Consider the following 20,020-nt stretch of genomic DNA (forward strand, 5'->3'; position numbering starts at 1 on the left):
CTCCTTCTTCACGATGTGCATGTGTGTTAGGACCATTTTAAGTCTTTAGTGATTTGGACACCAAGGAACTTGAAGTTCTCGACCTGCTCCACTGCAGCCTCGTTAATGTGGATGGGAGCGTGCTCGCCCCTTTGTTTCCTGTAGTCCACCATCAGCTCCTTGGTCTTACTGACGTTGAGGGAGAGGTTGTTGCTCTGGCACTATACTGCCAAGTCACTGACCTCCTCACTGTAGGACGGCTGATGATCAGGCCTACCATCGTCATGCTGTCAGCCAACTTGATGATGGTGTTGGAGCCGGGCGTGGCCACACAGTCGTAGGTGAACAGGGAGTACAGGAGGGCACTAAGCACACACCCCTGTGGGGCCCCAGTGTTGAGGGTCAGCGTGGCAGAGGTAATGTTGCCACCTTCACCACCTGGGGTCGGCCCGTCAGAAAGTCCAGGATCTAGTTGCAGAGGGATGTGTTCAGACCCAGAGTCCTCCTTAGCTTGGTGACGAGCTTGGAGGGGACAATAGTGTTGAACGCTGAGCTGTAGTCAATGAACAGCATTCTCACATAGGTATTTTTATCTAGGTGGGTGAGGGCACTGTGGAGAGCAATTGAGATTGCATCATCTATGGATCTTTTGGGGCGGTATGCAAATTGGAGTGGTGTGTCTGGGATGGTGAAGTTAATGTGTGCCATAACCAACCATTCAAAGCACTTCATGATTACAGAAGTGAATGCTACAGGGCTGTAGTCCATATGACATGTTCTTGGGGACAGGAATGATGTTGGTCATCTTAAAACATGTGGAGATTACAGACTGGGACAATGAGAGGTTGAAAACTACAGTGAATATGCCTGCCAGCTATTCTGCGCATGCTCTGAGAACGCACCCTGCTTGCTATACAGTCGGGCCCCACAGCCTTGACATGATTAAAGACCTTTTTCACGTCGGCCTTGGAGAGTGAGATCACCCAATCCTCTGAGTCTGTGACGACACTCCCACCTGGCACGATGTTGTTGTTATCATGTTTAAATGCATTGAGTTCGTCTGGTAGAGAAGCATTGTTGGGCAGATCACGGTTGGGTTCCTTTGTAAACCGTTATGGACTGTAGCCCCTGTCACATTCGCAGGTGCCGGAGCCTATGTAATATGATTCCAACTTACTCCTATATTGTCCTTTGCTCGTTAGATGACTCTGCGGAGGTCAATGCGGGACTTATCGTACTTATTCCTGTCCTCGGCCGTAGCCTCATGGTTGTCTACTATAGCTCTGTGTGCGGTAGCCCTGTCTTTTAGTTTAGCGCCAACCTCCGTGTTAATCCAGGGCTTTTGATTGGGGAAGCAGCAAACCCTCACCGTGGGGACAACGTCGCCGATGCATTTTCTAATGAAGCCAGTGACGGAGGTGGTTAGCTCGTCTATGTTAACGGCGGAGTATCTAAACAAATTCCAATCAGCGCTAGCAAAGCAGTCCTGTAGCATAATCTGTGATTCTGGTGACCATTTCTCAACAGAGTGATTCACGGGTACTTCCTGTTTGAGTTTCTGCATGTAAACAGGAAGCAGGAGTATGGAGTTATGATCTGATTTGCTGAATGTCAGACGAGGGAAGGTTGTTAATGCTAGTGGCATTGGAGATGTGTTGATGGAAGTTGGGCATCACGTGTCTTAGTGACATGAAAATAAAATGGGTTGACACTTCCTGTGACTAATCAATTTGGCTATTTAAGCTCTGAATATCAGCTACCCAACTTTATTTGCAATGTGTTTACACAGCGGGAAATGCAGAGGTGCTTTCTTTTTCGCTATGATCAGCTCGTCAAAAATAGACAGATACAAACTTGAAACCACCGATCATAACAATTTAGCCCACAGGATTTAACTCATAGACAGCAGTTGTGAGTAGCCTGATTACATTGCATACTGTCCATTTTACATTGATCTGTCCTGTTTTTAGGATATGTTGTTCTCTTTCTCACTCACTCACTCACTCACTCACTCACTCACTCACTCACTCACTCACTCACTCACTCACCTGAGATGCCAGAAGAGGAAGTGACCTATCCTCTTGTTGGAGAGGGCTCTCTCTAGCAGAAAAGTAGCAAGGTCACAGTCCAGGTAAGACTCATACTTCAGAACCTGAACCAACTGCAGCAAGTACTGGAGCAGCTCCTCATCTCTGTTGGGAGGGAGATTAAACAGAGTCATTTACAGCAACATTTTCACAATGTTGTGAAAACAATTATTTTTTGCCAGCTGAGCAACCAAGTCATTTACAGGCATCCAGTATGGTTGGAACTTGTTGACACTTCTAAAAACCAATTCTTAACATTGTTTTCTCACCATTGTTAAAGAGGTACCACTTGTTTTGATTTTTGATTTGTACCACTTGTTTGTATTTCAGGAGGAAAAAACCTATACATCCCTATTTAATCATGTCACTTTTTGTCTGGAGTTTGAGTACCTATCAAAATGAAAAGCAGAAAAGAGGCCATGGCGAACGCCAAAGGATAGCTCTCTAGTCACCTAGGGCTGGTTTCCCAGACATGGATTGAGTTTAGTCCTGGAATAAAAAGCACTTTCAATGACAATTCTCCATTGAACATGCTTTTTAGTCATGGACTAGGCTTTAAGCTACAATATGTAACTTTTTGGGGGACCCGACCAAATTCACATAAAAATGTATGTTATAGATCTGTCATTCTCATTAAAAGCAAATGTAAGAAGCAGTAGATCTGTTCTGTGTGTGGTATTTCTATACTTCTTACATTTAGTTTTTGTGTCTTTTACTTGTGGATTTGTACACCAGCTTCAAACAGATGAAAATACAATATTTTTGGTTATGGAAAATATATTTCACAGCGGTTTAGATTCTATGCTTGTTTTGTCACATAAACTGAAATTAGGCAACCTATTCACATTTTTTTTAAACCAGGAAATGGCAGAGCGATTTCTGCATAGTGCAACTTTAATCTGTGTCTGGGAAACTACGCCTAAGGTTACAATACCTCAGCTTCCTTAGGCATCTGATGGTGAAGGAGCGGACCATTGGGTCAGGGAAACTGTAGTCCAGCAGCTCCAGGGCATGGAGAGCAGGGAGGTCCGGCCATTTCTGCAGAAATGCCACCATCTGGACATAATGGCACAGGTCAGGTTTTTTGACATTGAACCTACTGGAACTTTAAATTCATTTTCAGCATACATGAGCATTGCTAATGCATACTGAAGGCATGAATCAATTTGAACATGATAATGGAAAATAATTACATATTTAATAATTGCAAAAACAGATGCACTGCATACAGTGCCTTGCGAAAGTATTCGGCCCCCTTGAACTTTGCGACCTTTTGCCACATTTCAGGCTTCAAACATAAAGATATAAAACTGTATTTTTTTGTGAGGAATCAACAACAAGTGGGACACAATCATGAAGTGGAAGGACATTTATTGGATATTCCAAACTTTTCTAACAAATCAAAAACTGAAAAATTGGGCGTGCAAAATTATTCAGCCCCTTTACTTTCAGTGCAGCAAACTCTCTCCAGAAGTTCAGTGAGGATCTCTGAATGATCCAATGTTGACCAAAATGACTAATGATGATAAATACAATCCACCTGTGTAATCAAGTCTCTGTATAAATGCACCTGCACTGTGATAGTCTCAGAGGTCCGTCAAAAGCGCAGAGAGCATCATGAAGAACAAGGAACACACCAGGCAGGTCCGAGATAGCATCATGGTTTGGGCCTGCTTTTCTTCAGCAGGGACAGGGAAGATGGTTAAAATTGATGGGAAGATGGATGGAGCCAAATATAGGACCATTCTGGAAGAAAACCTGATGGAGTCTGCAAAAGACCTGAGACTGGGACGGAGATTTGTCTTCCAACAAGACAATGATCCAAAACATAAAGCAAAATCTACAATGGAATGGTTCAAAAATAAACATATCCAGGTGTTAGAATGGCCAAGTCAAAGTCCAGACCTGAATCCAATCGAGAATCTGTGGAAAGAACTGAAAACTGCTGTTCACAAATGCTCTCCATCCAACCTCACTGAGCTCGAGCTGTTTTGCAAGGAGGAATGGGAAAAAAAATTCAGTCTCTCGATGTGCAAAAGGTGGCGCTACAAAGTATTAACTTAAGGGGGCTGAATAATTTTGCACGCCCAATTTTTCAGTTTTTGATTTGTTAAAAAAGTTTGAAATATCCAATAAATGTCGTTCCACTTCATGATTGTGTCCCACTTGTTGTTGATTCTTCACAAAAAAATACAGTTTTATATCTTTATGTTTGAAGCCTGAAATGTGGCAAAAGGTCGCAAAGTTCAAGGGGGCCGAATACTTTCGCAAGGCACTGTATGTATCCCAAGGTAACTAAATCTCTGGTTCAACCAAAGTTCCTCTCATGGAATTTTTTAAAGAAAAGTTACAACATACTGGTAACTGCCAAAATAATGGAAACACTTTAGTAGATGAGGGACACAAAGTATATTGAAAGCAGGTTCTTCCACACAGGTGTGGTTCTTGAGTTAATGAAGTAATTAAGAAAACAATGTAAACAATATGCCACGGCCGTCTCAGTCACTAGTTCTCAAATCATATGGGAGATTCTCGAGCGGCGCCTGAGACAGCATTTTCCACCACCATCAATAAATGGGGGAAGAATGGTGTCGTATTCCTGCAAGAGTTGTATAATCTATGCCAAGGTGCAGTGATGCTGTTCTGGCTCGTGTTGGCCCAACACCCTATTTAGACAATTTATGTTGGTGTCCCTTATTTTGGAAGTTACCTTTTAAGTCAAGATGCAGATGATAATTTCACTTGCATTGCATTAACTCACACCTCAGTTGTCTTTGCGAGAGGAAAGTGTCCTACCTGTGCTACATCCTCGTGCTTATTCCATTTTGTGATGAGGAGAAGTTTGGACAGACTCTCTGGGTAGCGCTCCCGCACCACACCGCGTAGCTTCCACAGAAGCTCTTTCTCGTCCTCAAAGAACTCTGTGTAGTTCTTATTGTCTACTATTTCCTTTAGCTTCATATGCTGGGCAGCACAATACAAAGACAACAGGGAAGGGGTTGAGTGAACATACTGTAGATCTGTAGGTACTAGAATGGTAATTTCTTAGCAATGAATCTATACTTGCAAAAGTAATTGGAAAAAACACTGGTAATTGTGAGGAACATAATTTATACGTAATGGTATTGATAATGAATTCAAAGTTCAAACATACAATAAGATAATACAAATAATAAATGGTTTATGCGTTTTAAAAGTTTAATGTGGTTTTCAAAGGATTACTTTAATGTAATCTTATACATTTCAAACAAACAATAGAGAGTCCCTTACCTCTACCTTGGTGGCTATAACCTTCCCTCCATTTTTTTCTAGGTCCCTCAACTGAAAATAGGAGGAGCATACAAATGTGTAGATATCTTAATATAGTTCTAAAAATACAATTTCTAATGTCTAATTTCATAAAATCTATAGTGAGATCTAATATAGATGTTTTTTTTTTACATGTACAGTACAAGATGGTTACAAGTGTAATGGTTACAAATGTACGAGGTTGGCTACAAATGTACAATGTCAACTATTGAAACGTGTGTGCAATATAAGGTGTACCTTGTCGAAATGGGGGTAGTAGAGAGGGTGAGGTCGGATATTGGGGAAGCGAATGAGGAGTCCTGCTGCACTATCAACGTTGGGATTTTTCTCCACTGTGCCCATTGGATTCAAGAGGTCGCCTTTATCATCTGTGAGGCCAAATTAAACCGAAATAAACATATTCAGCTATTAGCTAAATCGATGTGTTAAAGCTGCAATCAGCAGTAGAAACAATACAGCGTTCTCCCCACCACTGTGAGATGGGGCTGGAGAAATGTAACCATTCTCAAATTCACAGACAGAGCTATGAATGCAATGACTGTCCATCCATGATAATAACATTGCATTTACTTTGTTTACAAAATAATTGGGATTCTAGGAACATATCAATAATTTGGATGTAACAACTGCTAAATGGATGTACCAACTGCTGATTTCCTATTTAATGTTCCAAGCCTTAGTGGTTGGAAGCCTTGTATTTTTTGTCATTGCATGGGGCAAATATCTAAAGGCCAGATTGTAAAATAAATAGAAAACACATATAACACAAATGGAGTTATTATGGGGCCAAATCCCGAACTGAATGGCCCATAGGTGATGATATGATGAGCACTTCAATGTCAAAAGCGCAGCCCCACCACTTTGTTTGACGTAGAGCTTCAAAAGTCTGTACAAAAGTGTTTCTCAGCATATGGCAAAAAATTTGCCTAAAGGACATATGACCTCCAACATATCTGATTTTCTTACCTTTTGTATGTTTGAACAAACATTGAAACATTTCATGAACCAAAAATTTGATTCACTCAAAAGTATGACGATATTTTAACGATCCCTGTCGCTAATGAGTTTGCGAAAAGCAAAAAATGTCATCAACAGATGACCAAGAAAATGTCAAATTTGTCCCCACCCCAAACACAACTAAACTAAAAACGATTGAACTGTTATTTGATTCATCAACATGATACTGATTGAGCGGCTTAAGGACACTACAAGAAACGTTCACTCCGAAGCACATATTGATATTTCCAAAATCATCACAACCACTTTGTAAAGGAATAGTGGCTACGTCAAACATAACCAGTCGATGGCACTATAAAACCCTTACATGCATATTTTCAGTAAATGTAGTGGTAAAGTGTAAATGTGAAACAGATTTTGACCAGCCTCACTCCTTTTTTAGTATATCAGTAACTACATTTTTTTTAACACGTAAAAAAGTTTTTTTAAATCTTTATTTTTGCAGCATTTAAATGTCACTCCTTATCCCAGATATATATATATATATATAAATAAAAGTTGCACATTTGTTGTAATTCAAATGTAAAAAATGTTGTTGCTGCTTTTTACATGTATTATTACTACCCATTTTATGACATTTTAAACAACTGTAGGTAAATAGTACAATGATTAAAATTGTATCGGAACAATGGCGTACATTTTGCAGTTCATAAAACAACTAGTTTGTGTGTGTGTGTGTGTGTGTGTGTGTGTGTGTGTTTCTACTGTACCAGGGACTGAAGGCCAGGTGGAGAGAAGGAACTCCCCAGTCTTCAGCTGATCCTTATAGTCAAACACCATGGTGTTTACCCAGGCTAGTGGACAGTCCTGGTGGAAGAAACCACATAATGAGGTGACTGTTAATAAAGCACAAATTGAATGCCGAACTTCCATGCTTTGACTTTCTGCTTTGCGCCTAGGTTGAGGATAACAAAAGTTAAGACAAAAGGATTATAATATCCCATAACTCTTTGCATTCATGCGGAAGAATTCTAAAACTAAGGGACCATGAATCTGTTTATTTTTGAATGCTTCCGCATGTGAATGACGTTGGACGTTGTCTTAACCTGGATATCTTCAACCTAGCTTTGCTCCAATTGGGACCCTCAAAATGGCCCCAGTCCATCCATTATAGCATCATGACTCGAATGGGAACGTCCATTCTAATTCTATGGGAGAAACCCCATGGTCATGTTCAGTAAAGGAGGGGAAAAAAAAGTGGAATGGGAGGTACTACCATAACTAGTCCAATAAGAACAATACTGTTTTTCTCGTCGCGAAACGTTTTGCTACGGTGTGCCCTAATGAACACGACCAAGGTTGATAGTCATTAGCACACTATTTACAAATTCAAACTTTCTAACCTGTTTTCATTTACATCTGTTTAGAAGAACCCAAATGTGTGTGAGTACATCTTGGGCTTCATTCAATCAAAATCAGTATGTGGCCCACAGTGTCACTAAGTTGAAGTTTGGATTCTTTCAATCAATAACACACGTTGTGAAATAAAAATAAATACAACTTGATATTAAATTCAAACTGGATACCTGGCTGCATGGGAGGAATGATGTGTTGCCATAAACTGGAAACTTCCAGATTGATTAAATGGAGCCTCCAGTCTTGAAATGAATGACTGAGAATGGCAATGGTGCAATGAACAACATACTTATTCTTGCACCACCAAAAAGCACAGTCACTTTGCGAAAGAGTTTCCACTGTGGTTAACGAACAGGTCTTCATTCGTATAATAACTGATATCATTATGTCTCGCAAGCCATTTGTGTTGTAGGCCTCTATGGTTACATTAAATTGCTTGAAATGCATTTCAATATACAGCATACATAAAACAATACAAGACACAATATCTAATTGGCCATTACAAGTATTTCAATTAACTTCAGAAACTGTTAAACACTTGATATTAGAGTTATAAAATAAAGGTTAATTGAGTTGTCATTGTATTGTAAGTATTGCATGATTGTAATGAATCATAAATGTCCAAATCTCCCTTCCTGGCACAAGGTTTAATGAGAATGACTTGTGGTAAATGGTCAGGGGAAAGCGCTTCTCAAGCTAAGGCGGGAAAACCAATATAGTGCATCGCTCAGCTGTGAACTTGCTAAAAAAACAAGCTAAATTAAAATAAGCCGATGCGAGTGGCCATGGCTAGCCAAAATAACTTCTCGCTTCCTGTTGTGTGTTCCAAATGGCACAGTGCACTACATTTGAACATGGCCCTATGGACCCTGATCAAAAGTATGCATTATTCAGGAAATAGGGTGCTATAAGGGATGCAGGCCCGCTGTCTGGCCTGCTGAGAGGACTTCTCCTCTGGGTGACGGAAGGGAGAAGTGGCCCAGAAAGCAGAAGTGGAGTCGCTGAGGCCTAGCTCCCCACAGCACACATGTGGCCTCGCACAATGCCTCTTTTAAACCAGGGCGTATTCACTAGGAAGCAACAGGGCAAAACGGGGAGGGAGTAGCCTTGTTTTTGTAGCAAAACATTTTCAATTGCAAAAGGTTTTTTCTACAGTGTGCACTAATGAATACACCCAGGACTGTGACAAGAGCCACGTTAAGAAGGGGAAATTGAGCCCAGGCCTCAGTGTACAGTATTATACACAACAACTACATACACGTTCCACTTCCTGAAAGCAATGGCAAACAAGTCCATAGTAACCAATGGCATGGGGATTCAAAGAGGTGGTGTTAACTGTGTGTTCATGTCTAGAAGTGAAACTATTATGGCATTTCGCAGGAAAGGGGAACATAAGAGATATCCTTGACTTGATCGAAACAAAACAAACTACACAGAACACAGACATTACTTTTTTCTGTATGTCCTTATAACAGCCATATGACACATGCAAACTGCTTAGTAGGTACATTTTCAAATAAACTGACAATGGGGTCGGAAGGATGAAAAGATAAGTGAACAAACATTTGGGTAATGTTTCTAAGCAGATATACATTGTTACATGCTTTGGTTTTTCCATTTATGTTTTGAGGTTGGACTTTAGCGTATATAGCTCATTAGCACATAGGGGCACCGATTGGTGTCACCTCATTGGTCATGTGTTAAAATCAAATCAAATCAAATTGTATTTGTCACATACACATGGTTAGCAGATGTTAATGCGAGTGTAGCGAAATGCTTGTGCTTCTAGTTCCGACAATGCAGGAATAACCAACGAGTAATCTAACTAACAATTCCAAAACTACTACCTTATACACACAAGTGTAAAGGAATAAAGAATATGTACATAAAGATATATGAATGAGTGATGGTACAGAGCGGCATAGGCAAGATGCAGTAGATGGTATCGAGTACAGTATATACATATGAGATGAGTATGTAAACAAAGTGGCATAGTTTAAAGTGGCTAGTGATACATGTATTACATAAAGATGCAGTAGATGATATAGAGTACAGTATATACGTATACATATGAGATAAATAATGTAGGCTATGTAAACATTATATTAAGTAGCATTGTTTAAAGTGGCTAGTGATATATTTTACATCAATTCCCATCAATTCCCATTATTAAAGTGGCTGGAGTTGAGTCAGTGTGTTGGCAGCAGCCACTCAATGTTAGTGGTGGCTGTTAAAGAGTCTGATGGCCTTGAGATAGAAGCTGTTTTTCAGTCTCTCGGACCCAGCTTTGATGCACCTGTACTGACCTCGCCTTCTGGATGATAGCGGGGTGAACAGGCAGTGGCTCGGGTGGTTGTTGTCCTTGATGATCTTTATGGCCTTCCTGTGACATCGGGTGGTGTAGGTGTCCTGGAGGGCAGGTAGTTTGCCCCCGGTGATGCGTTGTGCAGACCTCACTACCCTCTGGAGAGCCTTACGGTTGTGGGCGGAGCAGTTGCCGTACCAGGCGGTGATACAGCCCGACAGGATGCTCTTGATTGTGCATCTGTAGAAGTTTGTGAGTGCTTTTGGTGACAAGCCAAATTTCTTCAGCCTCCTGAGGTTGAAGAGGCGCTGCTGCGCCTTCTTCACAATGCTGTCTGTGTGGGTGGACCAATTCAGTTTGTCTGTGATGTGTACGCCGAGTAACTTAAAACTTACTACCCTCTCCACTACTGTTCCATCGACGTGGATAGGGGGGTGTTCCCTCTGCTGTTTCCTGAAGTCCACAATCATCTCCTTAGTTTTGTTGACGTTGAGTGTGAGGTTATTTTCCTGACACCACACTCCGAGGGCCCTCACCTCCTCCCTGTAGGCCGTCTCGTCGTTGTTGGTAATCAAGCCTACCACTGTTGTGTCGTCCGCAAACTTGATGATTGAGTTGGAGGCGTGCGTGGCCACGCAGTCGTGGGTGAACAGGGAGTACAGGAGAGGGCTCAGAACGCACCCTTGTGGGGCCCCAGTGTTGAGGATCAGCGGGGGGGAGATGTTGTTACCTACCCTCACCACGGGGGCGGCCCGTCAGGAAGTCCAGTACCCAGTTGCACAGTGCGGGGTCGAGACCCGGGGTCTCGAGCTTGATGACGAGTTTGGAGGGTACTATGGTGTTAAATGCTGAGCTGTAGTCGATGAACAGCATTCTCACATAGGTATTCCTCTTGTCCAGATGGGTTAGGGCTGTGTGCAGTGTGGTTGAGATTGCATCGTCTGTGGACCTATTTGGGCGGTAAGCAAATTGGAGTGGGTCTAGGGTGTCAGGTAGGGTGGAGGTGATATGGTCCTTGACTAGTCTCTCAAAGCACTTCATGATGACGGAAGTGAGTGCTACGGGGCGGTAGTCGTTTAGCTCAGTTACCTTAGCTTTCTTGGGAACAGGAACAATGGTGGCCCTCTTGAAGCATGTGAGAACAGCAGACTGGGATAGGGATTGATTGAATATGTCCGTAAACACACCAGCCAGTTTAAATGTTTTACTCACCTCGGCTGCAGTGAAGGAGAGTCTGCATGTTTTGGTTGCGGGCCGTGTCAGTGGCACTGTATTGTCCTCAAAGCGGGCAAAAAAGTTATTTAGTCTGCCTGGGAGCAAGACATCCTGGTCCATGACTGGGCTGGTTTTCTTTTTGTAATCCGTGATTGTGTGTTACACCTGTGCTGGTTGCAGTCTTGTTATTGGGAAGGTGATTTAATTTTGCTCCACCTTTTTTGGTTTGCTTGTTGGGTGTGTTTTTTTCTCCCCAATTTCATGGTATCCAATTGGTAGTTACAGTCTTGTCTCATCGCTGCAAATCCCGTACGGACTTGGGAGAGGCGAAGGTCGAGAGCCGTGCGTCCTCCGAAATACAACCCAACCAAGCTGCACTGCTTCTTGACGCAATGCCCGCTTAACCCGTTTGCCTCTTCTTGGGCAAATTTAGTGGGCACTCATGGTGGGTGTCTTTTAGGTTCCAGTTGTTCTCGCTAGCCAACTTTCATTGGATGCCCACATGAGTGTCTTTCAGAATCCCTCCTAAAACCCCACCTGTTTTCGTTTTAGTTGTTGATCAGTGACTCTTCGTTAGTTCCCCCTTCTGTTTGAGCGACATTTTTGGTTTTCTTGCTGGTGAACGTAACATACACCTCCATTTAAAGTATCCACAGCTCTAAATGTAATGTGAAACACAGTGTAATAGCCATTTAAAGTGGAACTGACAGCCTTTTAGCAACATTACATTTGACTAAAATCTGTTCATATATACCCCTAGTGATGCAAATCAATTTATAACATTTTTGACATGACTTTTTCTGGATTTTTTTGTTGTTATTCTGTCTCTCACTGTTCAAATAAACCTACCATTAAAATGATAGACGGATAATTTCTTTGTCAGTGGGCAAACGTACAAAATCAGCAGGGGATCAAATACTTTTTTCCCTCACTGTATCATACACTACAGCTGAGGAACAATGGGAATGTAATTCTGCTTTGAAAGTTGATGAACTTACAGTGCCTTGCGAAAGTATTCGGCCCCCTTGAACTTTGCGACCTTTTGCCACATTTCAGGCTTCAAACATAAAGATATAAAACTGTATTTTTTTGTGAAGAATCAACAACAAGTGGGACACAATCATGAAGTGGAACGACATTTATTGGATATTTCAAACTTTTTAACAAATCAAAAACTGAACAATTGGGCGTGCAAAATTATTCAGCCCCCTTAAGTTAATACTTTGTAGCGCCACCTTTTGCTGCGATTACAGCTGTAAGTCGCTTGGGGTATGTCTCTATCAGTTTTGCACATTGAGAGACTGAAATTTTTTCCCATTCCTCCTTGCAAAACAGCTCGAGCTCAGTGAGGTTGGATGGAGAGCATTTGTGAACAGCAATTTTCAGTTCTTTCCACAGATTCTCGATTGGATTCAGGTCTGGACTTTGACTTGGCCATTCTAACACCTGGATATGTTTATTTTTGAACCATTCCATTGTAGATTTTGCTTTATGTTTTGGATCATTGTCTTGTTGGAAGACAAATCTCCGTCCCAGTCTCAGGTCTTTTGCAGACTCCATCAGGTTTTCTTCCAGAATGGTCCTATATTTGGCTCCATCCATCTTCCCATCAATTTTAACCATCTTCCCTGTCCCTGCTGAAGAAAAGCAGGCCCAAACCATGATGCTGCCACCACCATGTTTGACAGTGGGGATGGTGTGTTCAGCTGTGTTGCTTTTACGCCAAACATAACGTTTTGCATTGTTGCCAAAAAGTTCAATTTTGGTTTCATCTGACCAGAGCACCTTCTTCCACATGTTTGGTGTGTCTCCCAGGTGGCTTGTGGCAAACTTTAAACTACACTTTTTATGGATATCTTTAAGAAATGGCTTTCTTCTTGCCACTCTTCCATAAAGGCCAGATTTGTGCAATATACGACTGATTGTTGTCCTATGGACAGAGTCTCCCATCTCAGCTGTAGATCTCTGCAGTTCATCCAGAGTGATCATGGGCCTCTTGGCTGCATCTCTGATCAGTCTTCTCCTTGTATGAGCTGAAAGTTTAGAGGGACGGCCAGGTCTTGGTAGATTTGCAGTGGTCTGATACTCCTTCCATTTCAATATTATCGCTTGCACAGTGCTCCTTGGGATGTTTAAAGCTTGGGAAATCTTTTTGTATCCAAATCCGGCTTTAAACTTCTTCACAACAGTATCTCGGACCTGCCTGGTGTGTTCCTTGTTCTTCATGATGCTCTCTGCGCTTTTGACGGACCTCTGAGACTATCACAGTGCAGGTGCATTTATACGGAGACTTGATTACACACAGGTGGATTGTATTTATCATCATTAGTCATTTAGGTCAACATTGGATCATTCAGAGATCCTCACTGAACTTCTGGAGAGAGTTTGCTGCACTGAAAGTAAAGGGGCTGAATAATTTTGCACGCCCAATTTTTCAGTTTTTGATTTGTTAAAAAAGTTTGAAATATCCAATAAATGTCGTTCCACTTCATGATTGTGTCCCACTTGTTGTTGATTCTTCACAAAAAATACAGTTTTATATCTTTATGTTTGAAGCCTGAAATGTGGCAAAAGGTCGCAAAGTTCAAGGGGGCCGAATACTTTCGCAAGGCACTGTATAACCTTACTTATGAGAAAATGGCCCTTGAATGTTTTGGTACCTACTGGAAAGCCTACCAGAAAGATTGGCCTTTAGTACATTCAGAGCGTTTCGCTCTCGGAGCGTTCAGAGCGCACACTGGACGCTCTGGCCTAAAAGTAGGGTTAATCCAAGCATTCTGAACTAACAGCAGCAGTCAATCATCCAAGCTAACCGGCTAACGGTGGCTAGCTTGCTAACTACTTCCAGTCACAAATGAGAGAACAGCTCACTGACCATTTTACTCGCCTTAGCAGAGCTGGTTAGGCTGTTTTTATGTTATCCAGATCGTAGGTGACTGCAACTGTGCTGAATGGCAACAATTGAATTACGTTTTTTTGCCTAAGTTTACTGACACCGGCCATATTCAAGGGGGGTTGAGCGTTCGTAAATTCATCAGTTATTCTGCGCTCTGGCACACTCAGACGAGAGTGCTCTGAAATCGGAATAGATAGCCAGAGTGAATTTACTGTCTATCGACAGTTGTCGCAGTGAAGTAGTTACTTGCATAGTGGAGTCTTTTGTTTAGACAGCTAGCTAGCTAAACAATTAACCATAATCCCAATTTATAACATTACTACCCTGCCTGAATCTGCAGGTAGCTAACCAACCAAGCAGGATCTAAATTAGCTAGCTAACATTAGGCTATAACTAGCAATGCAAATGGCTCTGAGATACGGATAATATTACTAAACAAATCACACGCAACGTTAGCATCAGTACACTTTAACATGAAATAAATGACTTTCTGACAAAATTAGAAACATGTAATATCTGAAAATGTAGCTAGCTAGACTCTCTTCCTCATACCTCTCTGTTACGGGTGCCATGGTTGCCCTTAGTTTGAAAATGTAATCCAGAGACAGGTGTTTTATAGAACAGCCTTTTGTGTGTTCTCTTTTCTACTCCGTCTGCATATTTGCAATCAAACGCCAGAATTTTCCTTAGCTAATCTCTTTAGCTATCATACTCTAATTCCACTGATTTAAAAACTCAATCCTCCAGAAAGTGGAGAGCAACACTTATGCAGTTCTACTATGTGATATCTTTCAAAAAAGCTGCGTTATAAAGGATTACCTACACATACTGACCAGCTCATATTATAGACAGAAGCGTGCTACATGGCAGTCCAATCCGAACTCATCTGTCGGCATGTCCAGCCAACTCATTAACTCAGCCAATCATGGCTAGCGGGGAGGTTGCTTAGTTTCCGTGGCTAAACCAACTAGGCTCATAATATAACAACTTTATTTGTATTTACAGATGGCATACAAGTTTGCTATAAAGGCACATGAAAGGTCACATGTTCCAGAAGGCATTTATGCCAAAAAACGCTCCTATGAAGTAGTGACGCGCGACATACACCTTGTTTCCTGAAACGACTCACAAATACTTACATACACCTTAGCCAAATACATTTAAACTCATTTTCACAATTCCTGACATTTAATCCTAGTAATAATTCCCTGTCTTAGGCCAGTTAGAATCACCACTTTATTTTAAGAATGTGAAATGTCAGAATAATAGTAGAGAGAATTATTTATTTAAGCTTTTATTTCTTTCATCACATTCCCAGTGGGTCAGAAGTTTGCATACACTCAATTAGTATTTGGTAGCATTGCCTTTAAATTGTTTAACTTGGGTCAAACGTTTTGCATAGCTTTCCACAAGCTTCCAACAAACAATAAGTTGGGTGAATTGAGCCCATTCCTCCTGACAGAGTGGTTGCAACTGAGTCAGGTTTGTAGGCCTCCTTGCTCACACACGCTTTTTCAGTTCTTCCCACAAATTTTCTATGGGATTGAGGTCAGGGCTTTGTGATGGCCACTCCAATACCTTGACTTTGTTGTCCTTCAGCCATTTTGCCACAACTTTGGAAGTATGCTTGGGGTCATCGTCCATTTGGAAAACTAATTTGCGACCAAGCTTTAACTTCCTGACTGATGTCTTGAGATGTTGCTATAATATATCCACATAATTTTCTTTCCTCATGATGCCATCTATTTTGTGAAGTGCACCAGTCCCTCCTGCAGCAAAGCACCCCCACAACATGATGCTGCCACCTCCGTGCTTCACAGTTGGGATGATGTTCTTCGGCCTGCAACCCTAACCCTATTTCCTCCAAACATAACGATGGTCATTGTGGCCAAACAGTTCTAATTTTGTTTCATCAGACCAGAGGACATTTCTCCAAAAAGTATGATCTTTGTCCCCATGTGCAGATGCAAGCCGTAGTCTGGCTTTTTTATGGCGGTTTTGGAGCAGTGGCTTCTTTCTTGCTGAGCGGCCTTTCAGGTTATGTCGATATAGGACTCGCTTTACTGTGGATATAGATACTTTGTACCCGTTTCCTCCAGCATCTTCACAAGGTCCTTTGCTGCTGTTCTGGGAATGATTTGCACTTTTCGCACCAAAGTATGTTCATCTGTAGGAGACAGAATGCGTCTCCTTCCTGAGCGGTATGACGGCTGCGTGGGTCCATGGTGTTTATACTTGCGTACTATTGTTTGTACAGATGAACGTGGTACCTTCAGGCATTTGGAAATTGCTCCCAAGGATGAACCAGACTTGTGGAGGTATACAATTGTTTTTATCTAAGGTCTTGGCTGATTTCTTTTGATTTTCCCATGATGTCAAGCAAAGTGGCAGTGAGTTTGAAGGTAGGCCTTGAAATACATCCACAGGTACACCTCCAACTGACTTATGATGTTAATTAGCCTATCAGAAGTTTCAAAAGCCATGACATAATTTTCTGGAACTTTCCAAGCTGTTTAATAAAGGAAGAGTCAACTTAGTGTAACTGTAAATACCACGGGAGTCATCTTACATTTGGGAACTTTACAGTCCTATTGACCAAAGAACCATGAAAATGTATCCTCTCACTCCCACATCAACAACAAGATGAACAACTACATGCTAGCCAGAGCTATATTAGCTGAAATCTAATGAGGGAATATTAGTTAAACGCTCTCAAACATTTTTTTTAATTGCACTGATAAACAATGGGGAATAGTAGCCTGCTCGTCCTTCTGCAGCTTGCCTGCCAATGCATGCTTGTCCAAAATATTGAGTCATTGAAACTTAAACAGTGCATCCCGAATGGGTGGAGGCAGCAAACAATGTACCAGACAAGCTGTGATTTATAACCTGATAACAATATATTTTGGACTACCAAGAAATGTATTGATGAATTATATTAACCATGCATTGAACTGCATCCATCTATTCTGCCAACAATGCCTTACTGTACGTGATGGAATTTTCAGTCAAATATAATCTAGTTTTAAAATCTCTTAGAAAGTTTGGTATTTTTGTACTGATATGATTGTTTCATATCTGTAAAGTAGTTAACACACTGTCAGTTCCACTTTAAGGAAGTTGTCTTTGCAATGAAAGTGGAAGTACTTAAGAGAAGAGGTACATACAACAAATATCTGTGGGTTGGCTTAGAAACGTCATTTATAATTCCTTGAAATTGACGCTCTACTCTTCCTTCCTTGGAGTGATAGTGTAGCAGATAAGAGTAGAAGCGAATAAAATGCTTGCACAATCCAACAGCAAAACATACACCGCCTCCTACACACACACACACACACACACACAAAGAAACATGTTTTGTTCAGGCAAACAAATACACACACTGACACTCACCCACACAGACACCCATGCAACCACAGAAACACAAAGTGTGTCAGAGCACGTTGAAATAGCAACATGGTTGTAGCTGCAAAAATAGCAGGCACCCCCCCAAGTTAGACAAATATCATACCCCAAGACATGCTAACCTCTCACCATTACAATAACAGGGGAGGTTAGCATTTTTTGGGGAGTATAATATTTATGCCTCTAACTTTTACTCATTGTATCATTTCAAATCCAAAGTGCTAGAGTACAGAGCCAAAACAACAAAAGATGTGTCACTGTCCCAATACTTTTGGAGCTCACTGTAAAGCAGTTTTACGTGCCAACATTTCTTCCGAATTCAGATAGGGATTTCATGAACAGTGACATATGTTCTTCAACTAAAACTGTAGTGTCCCCCTACCCCCCCCCCATTATACTGAATTCTCAGTCAGTTTTCTTAAAGGTGCAGTCCGGGATCTTAACCCTTAACACTCGTGGGAATTGGCCTATATGGATAGGGTGAAATATTTCTTACAGAAGAAATATGAAAAGTATATGCATAAGCATAAGTAATTTCAATGCACTTACGACTCAAAGAAGACTCTTCAACTATAGGAGCTTTTTGAGCTCTACTAGCTGTGCCGTTGAGGAACAAGAGCAAGCACACTTGTAATTGTTTTGTTTGGAACACAACCCTGCATCCTCGCACTCACACAATTGCTGTTGTTGTTTACACAATCCAAAAACAGTCCATTATAAATTGCAATCTGGTTCAGGTGGGCATCATTTCAAAGCTTGCTCTACTGCCAATATGACTAGCTAAATTACAGTGCCTTCAGAAAGTATTCATATCCCTTGACTTATTCCATATTTTGTTGTGTTACAGCCTGAATTCAAAATAGATTGAATAAAAAAAAATCTCACCCATCTACACACAATACCCCATAATGACAAAGTGAAAACATGTTTTTAGAAATGTTTGCAAATGTATTGAAAAAGAAATACAGAAATATGTCATTTACATACGTTTTCACATCCCGAGTCGATAGATGTTAGTATCACCTTTGGCAGCGATTACAGCTGTGAGTCTTTATGGGTAAGACTAAGAGCCTTGCACATCTGGATTGTACAACATTTGCCCATTATTCTTTTTAAAATCATCAAATTGGTTGTTGCTCCTTGTTAGACTGCCATCAAAACATGATGCAGCCACCACCATGCTTGAAAATATGAAGAGTGGTACTCAGTTATGTGTTGGATTTGCCCCAAACATAAGGCTTTGTATTCAGGACATCAAATTAATTTGCCACATTTTTTGCAGTTTTACTTTAGTGCCTTATTGCAAACAAGATGGATGTTTTGGAATATTTGTATTCTGTACAGGCTTCCTTCTTTTCACTTTGTCATCTAAGTTAGTATTGTAGAGTAACTACAATGTTGTTGATCCATCCTCAGATTTCTGCTATCACAGCCATTAAACTCTGTAACTGTTTTAAAGTCACCATTGACCTCATGGTAAAATCCTTGAGCAGTTTCCTTCCTCTCCGGCAACTGAGTTGGGAAGGACGCCGTTATATTTGTAATGACTGAGTGCATTAATAAACCATCCAAATTGTAATTCATAACTTCACAATGCTCAAAGGGATTTTCAATATCTATTTTTTTCTACCAATAGGTGCCCTTCTTTGCGAGCATTGGAAAACCTCCCTGGTCTTTGTCGTTTGAAATTCACTGCTCGGCTGAGGGACCTTACAGATCATTGTATGTGTGGGGTACAGAGATGAGGTAGTGATTTAAAAATCATGTCAAACACTATTCTTGCACACAGCATGAGTCCATGCAACTTATTATGTGACTTGTAAAACACATTTTTACTCCTGAACATATTTAGGCTTGCCATAACAAAGGTGTTGAATACTTTTTGACTCAATGCTTTTAGTTTTTTAATTCATTTGTAAAAATTCCACTTTGACATTATGGGGTATTGTGTGGCCAGTGACACAAAATCTAAATTTAAGAAATGTTTAATTCAGGCTGTAACACAACAAAATGTGGAAAGGGTAAAGGGGTTTGAATACTTTCTGAAGGCACTGTATAAAATATGATCTTACAGTCTAAGTCTTCCACAGCGCAATTCAGAGAAACGCATCCTAATTTCAGTGCGCATAGTAAGGAGTTTATATGCGTGTATTCAGGTGCGGGTTCCATGGCACATTTTCTTCACAATAGACTAACATAGGCTCATTCTGTTCAGAACAACTCAAGGTTTGACGCCATGTCATCTTGTAACTGTACATCAAACATAGTGATCATAAACGTTGGCACTGTATATGACATGAGTTTTATGATATGGAAAATTGAAGTGCACATTCAGACTCATGGGTGTTTCGCTTGCATGTATGACATCATAGCGATATTTATTATAATTATCAGCGTCTAAACTTTCAAAATACATAGTCCCCCTAAGGGATGGGGGCAACTTCTTGTCGC

The 20,020-nt window shown here is 41.0% G+C and overlaps 1 protein-coding gene across 4 annotated transcripts in view; it reads right to left on the reverse strand.

Annotated features, from left to right (window-relative positions):
* Positions 1-20,020, reverse strand: part of pik3cd (phosphatidylinositol-4,5-bisphosphate 3-kinase, catalytic subunit delta) — a 56,482-nt gene that overhangs the window by 27,811 nt on the left and 8,651 nt on the right. For all 4 annotated transcript variants that reach the window (XM_021616137.3, XM_021616135.3, XM_090184601.1 and 1 more), the window contains exons 9-14: positions 7,103-7,199; positions 5,613-5,743; positions 5,337-5,387; positions 4,863-5,030; positions 3,001-3,122; positions 2,028-2,171 (exon numbers count right to left, since the gene is read on the reverse strand). In XM_021616137.3, the coding sequence (XP_021471812.1) occupies positions 2,028-2,171; positions 3,001-3,122; positions 4,863-5,030; positions 5,337-5,387; positions 5,613-5,743; positions 7,103-7,199 (713 nt within the window). The remainder of the gene's footprint in view (positions 1-2,027; positions 2,172-3,000; positions 3,123-4,862; positions 5,031-5,336; positions 5,388-5,612; positions 5,744-7,102; positions 7,200-20,020) is intronic.

The sequence above is a fragment of the Oncorhynchus mykiss genome, chromosome 9, assembly GCF_057628025.1.
Source record: "Oncorhynchus mykiss isolate SJ-2025 chromosome 9, ASM5762802v1, whole genome shotgun sequence".
Classification (NCBI taxonomy): Eukaryota; Metazoa; Chordata; class Actinopteri; order Salmoniformes; family Salmonidae; genus Oncorhynchus; species Oncorhynchus mykiss.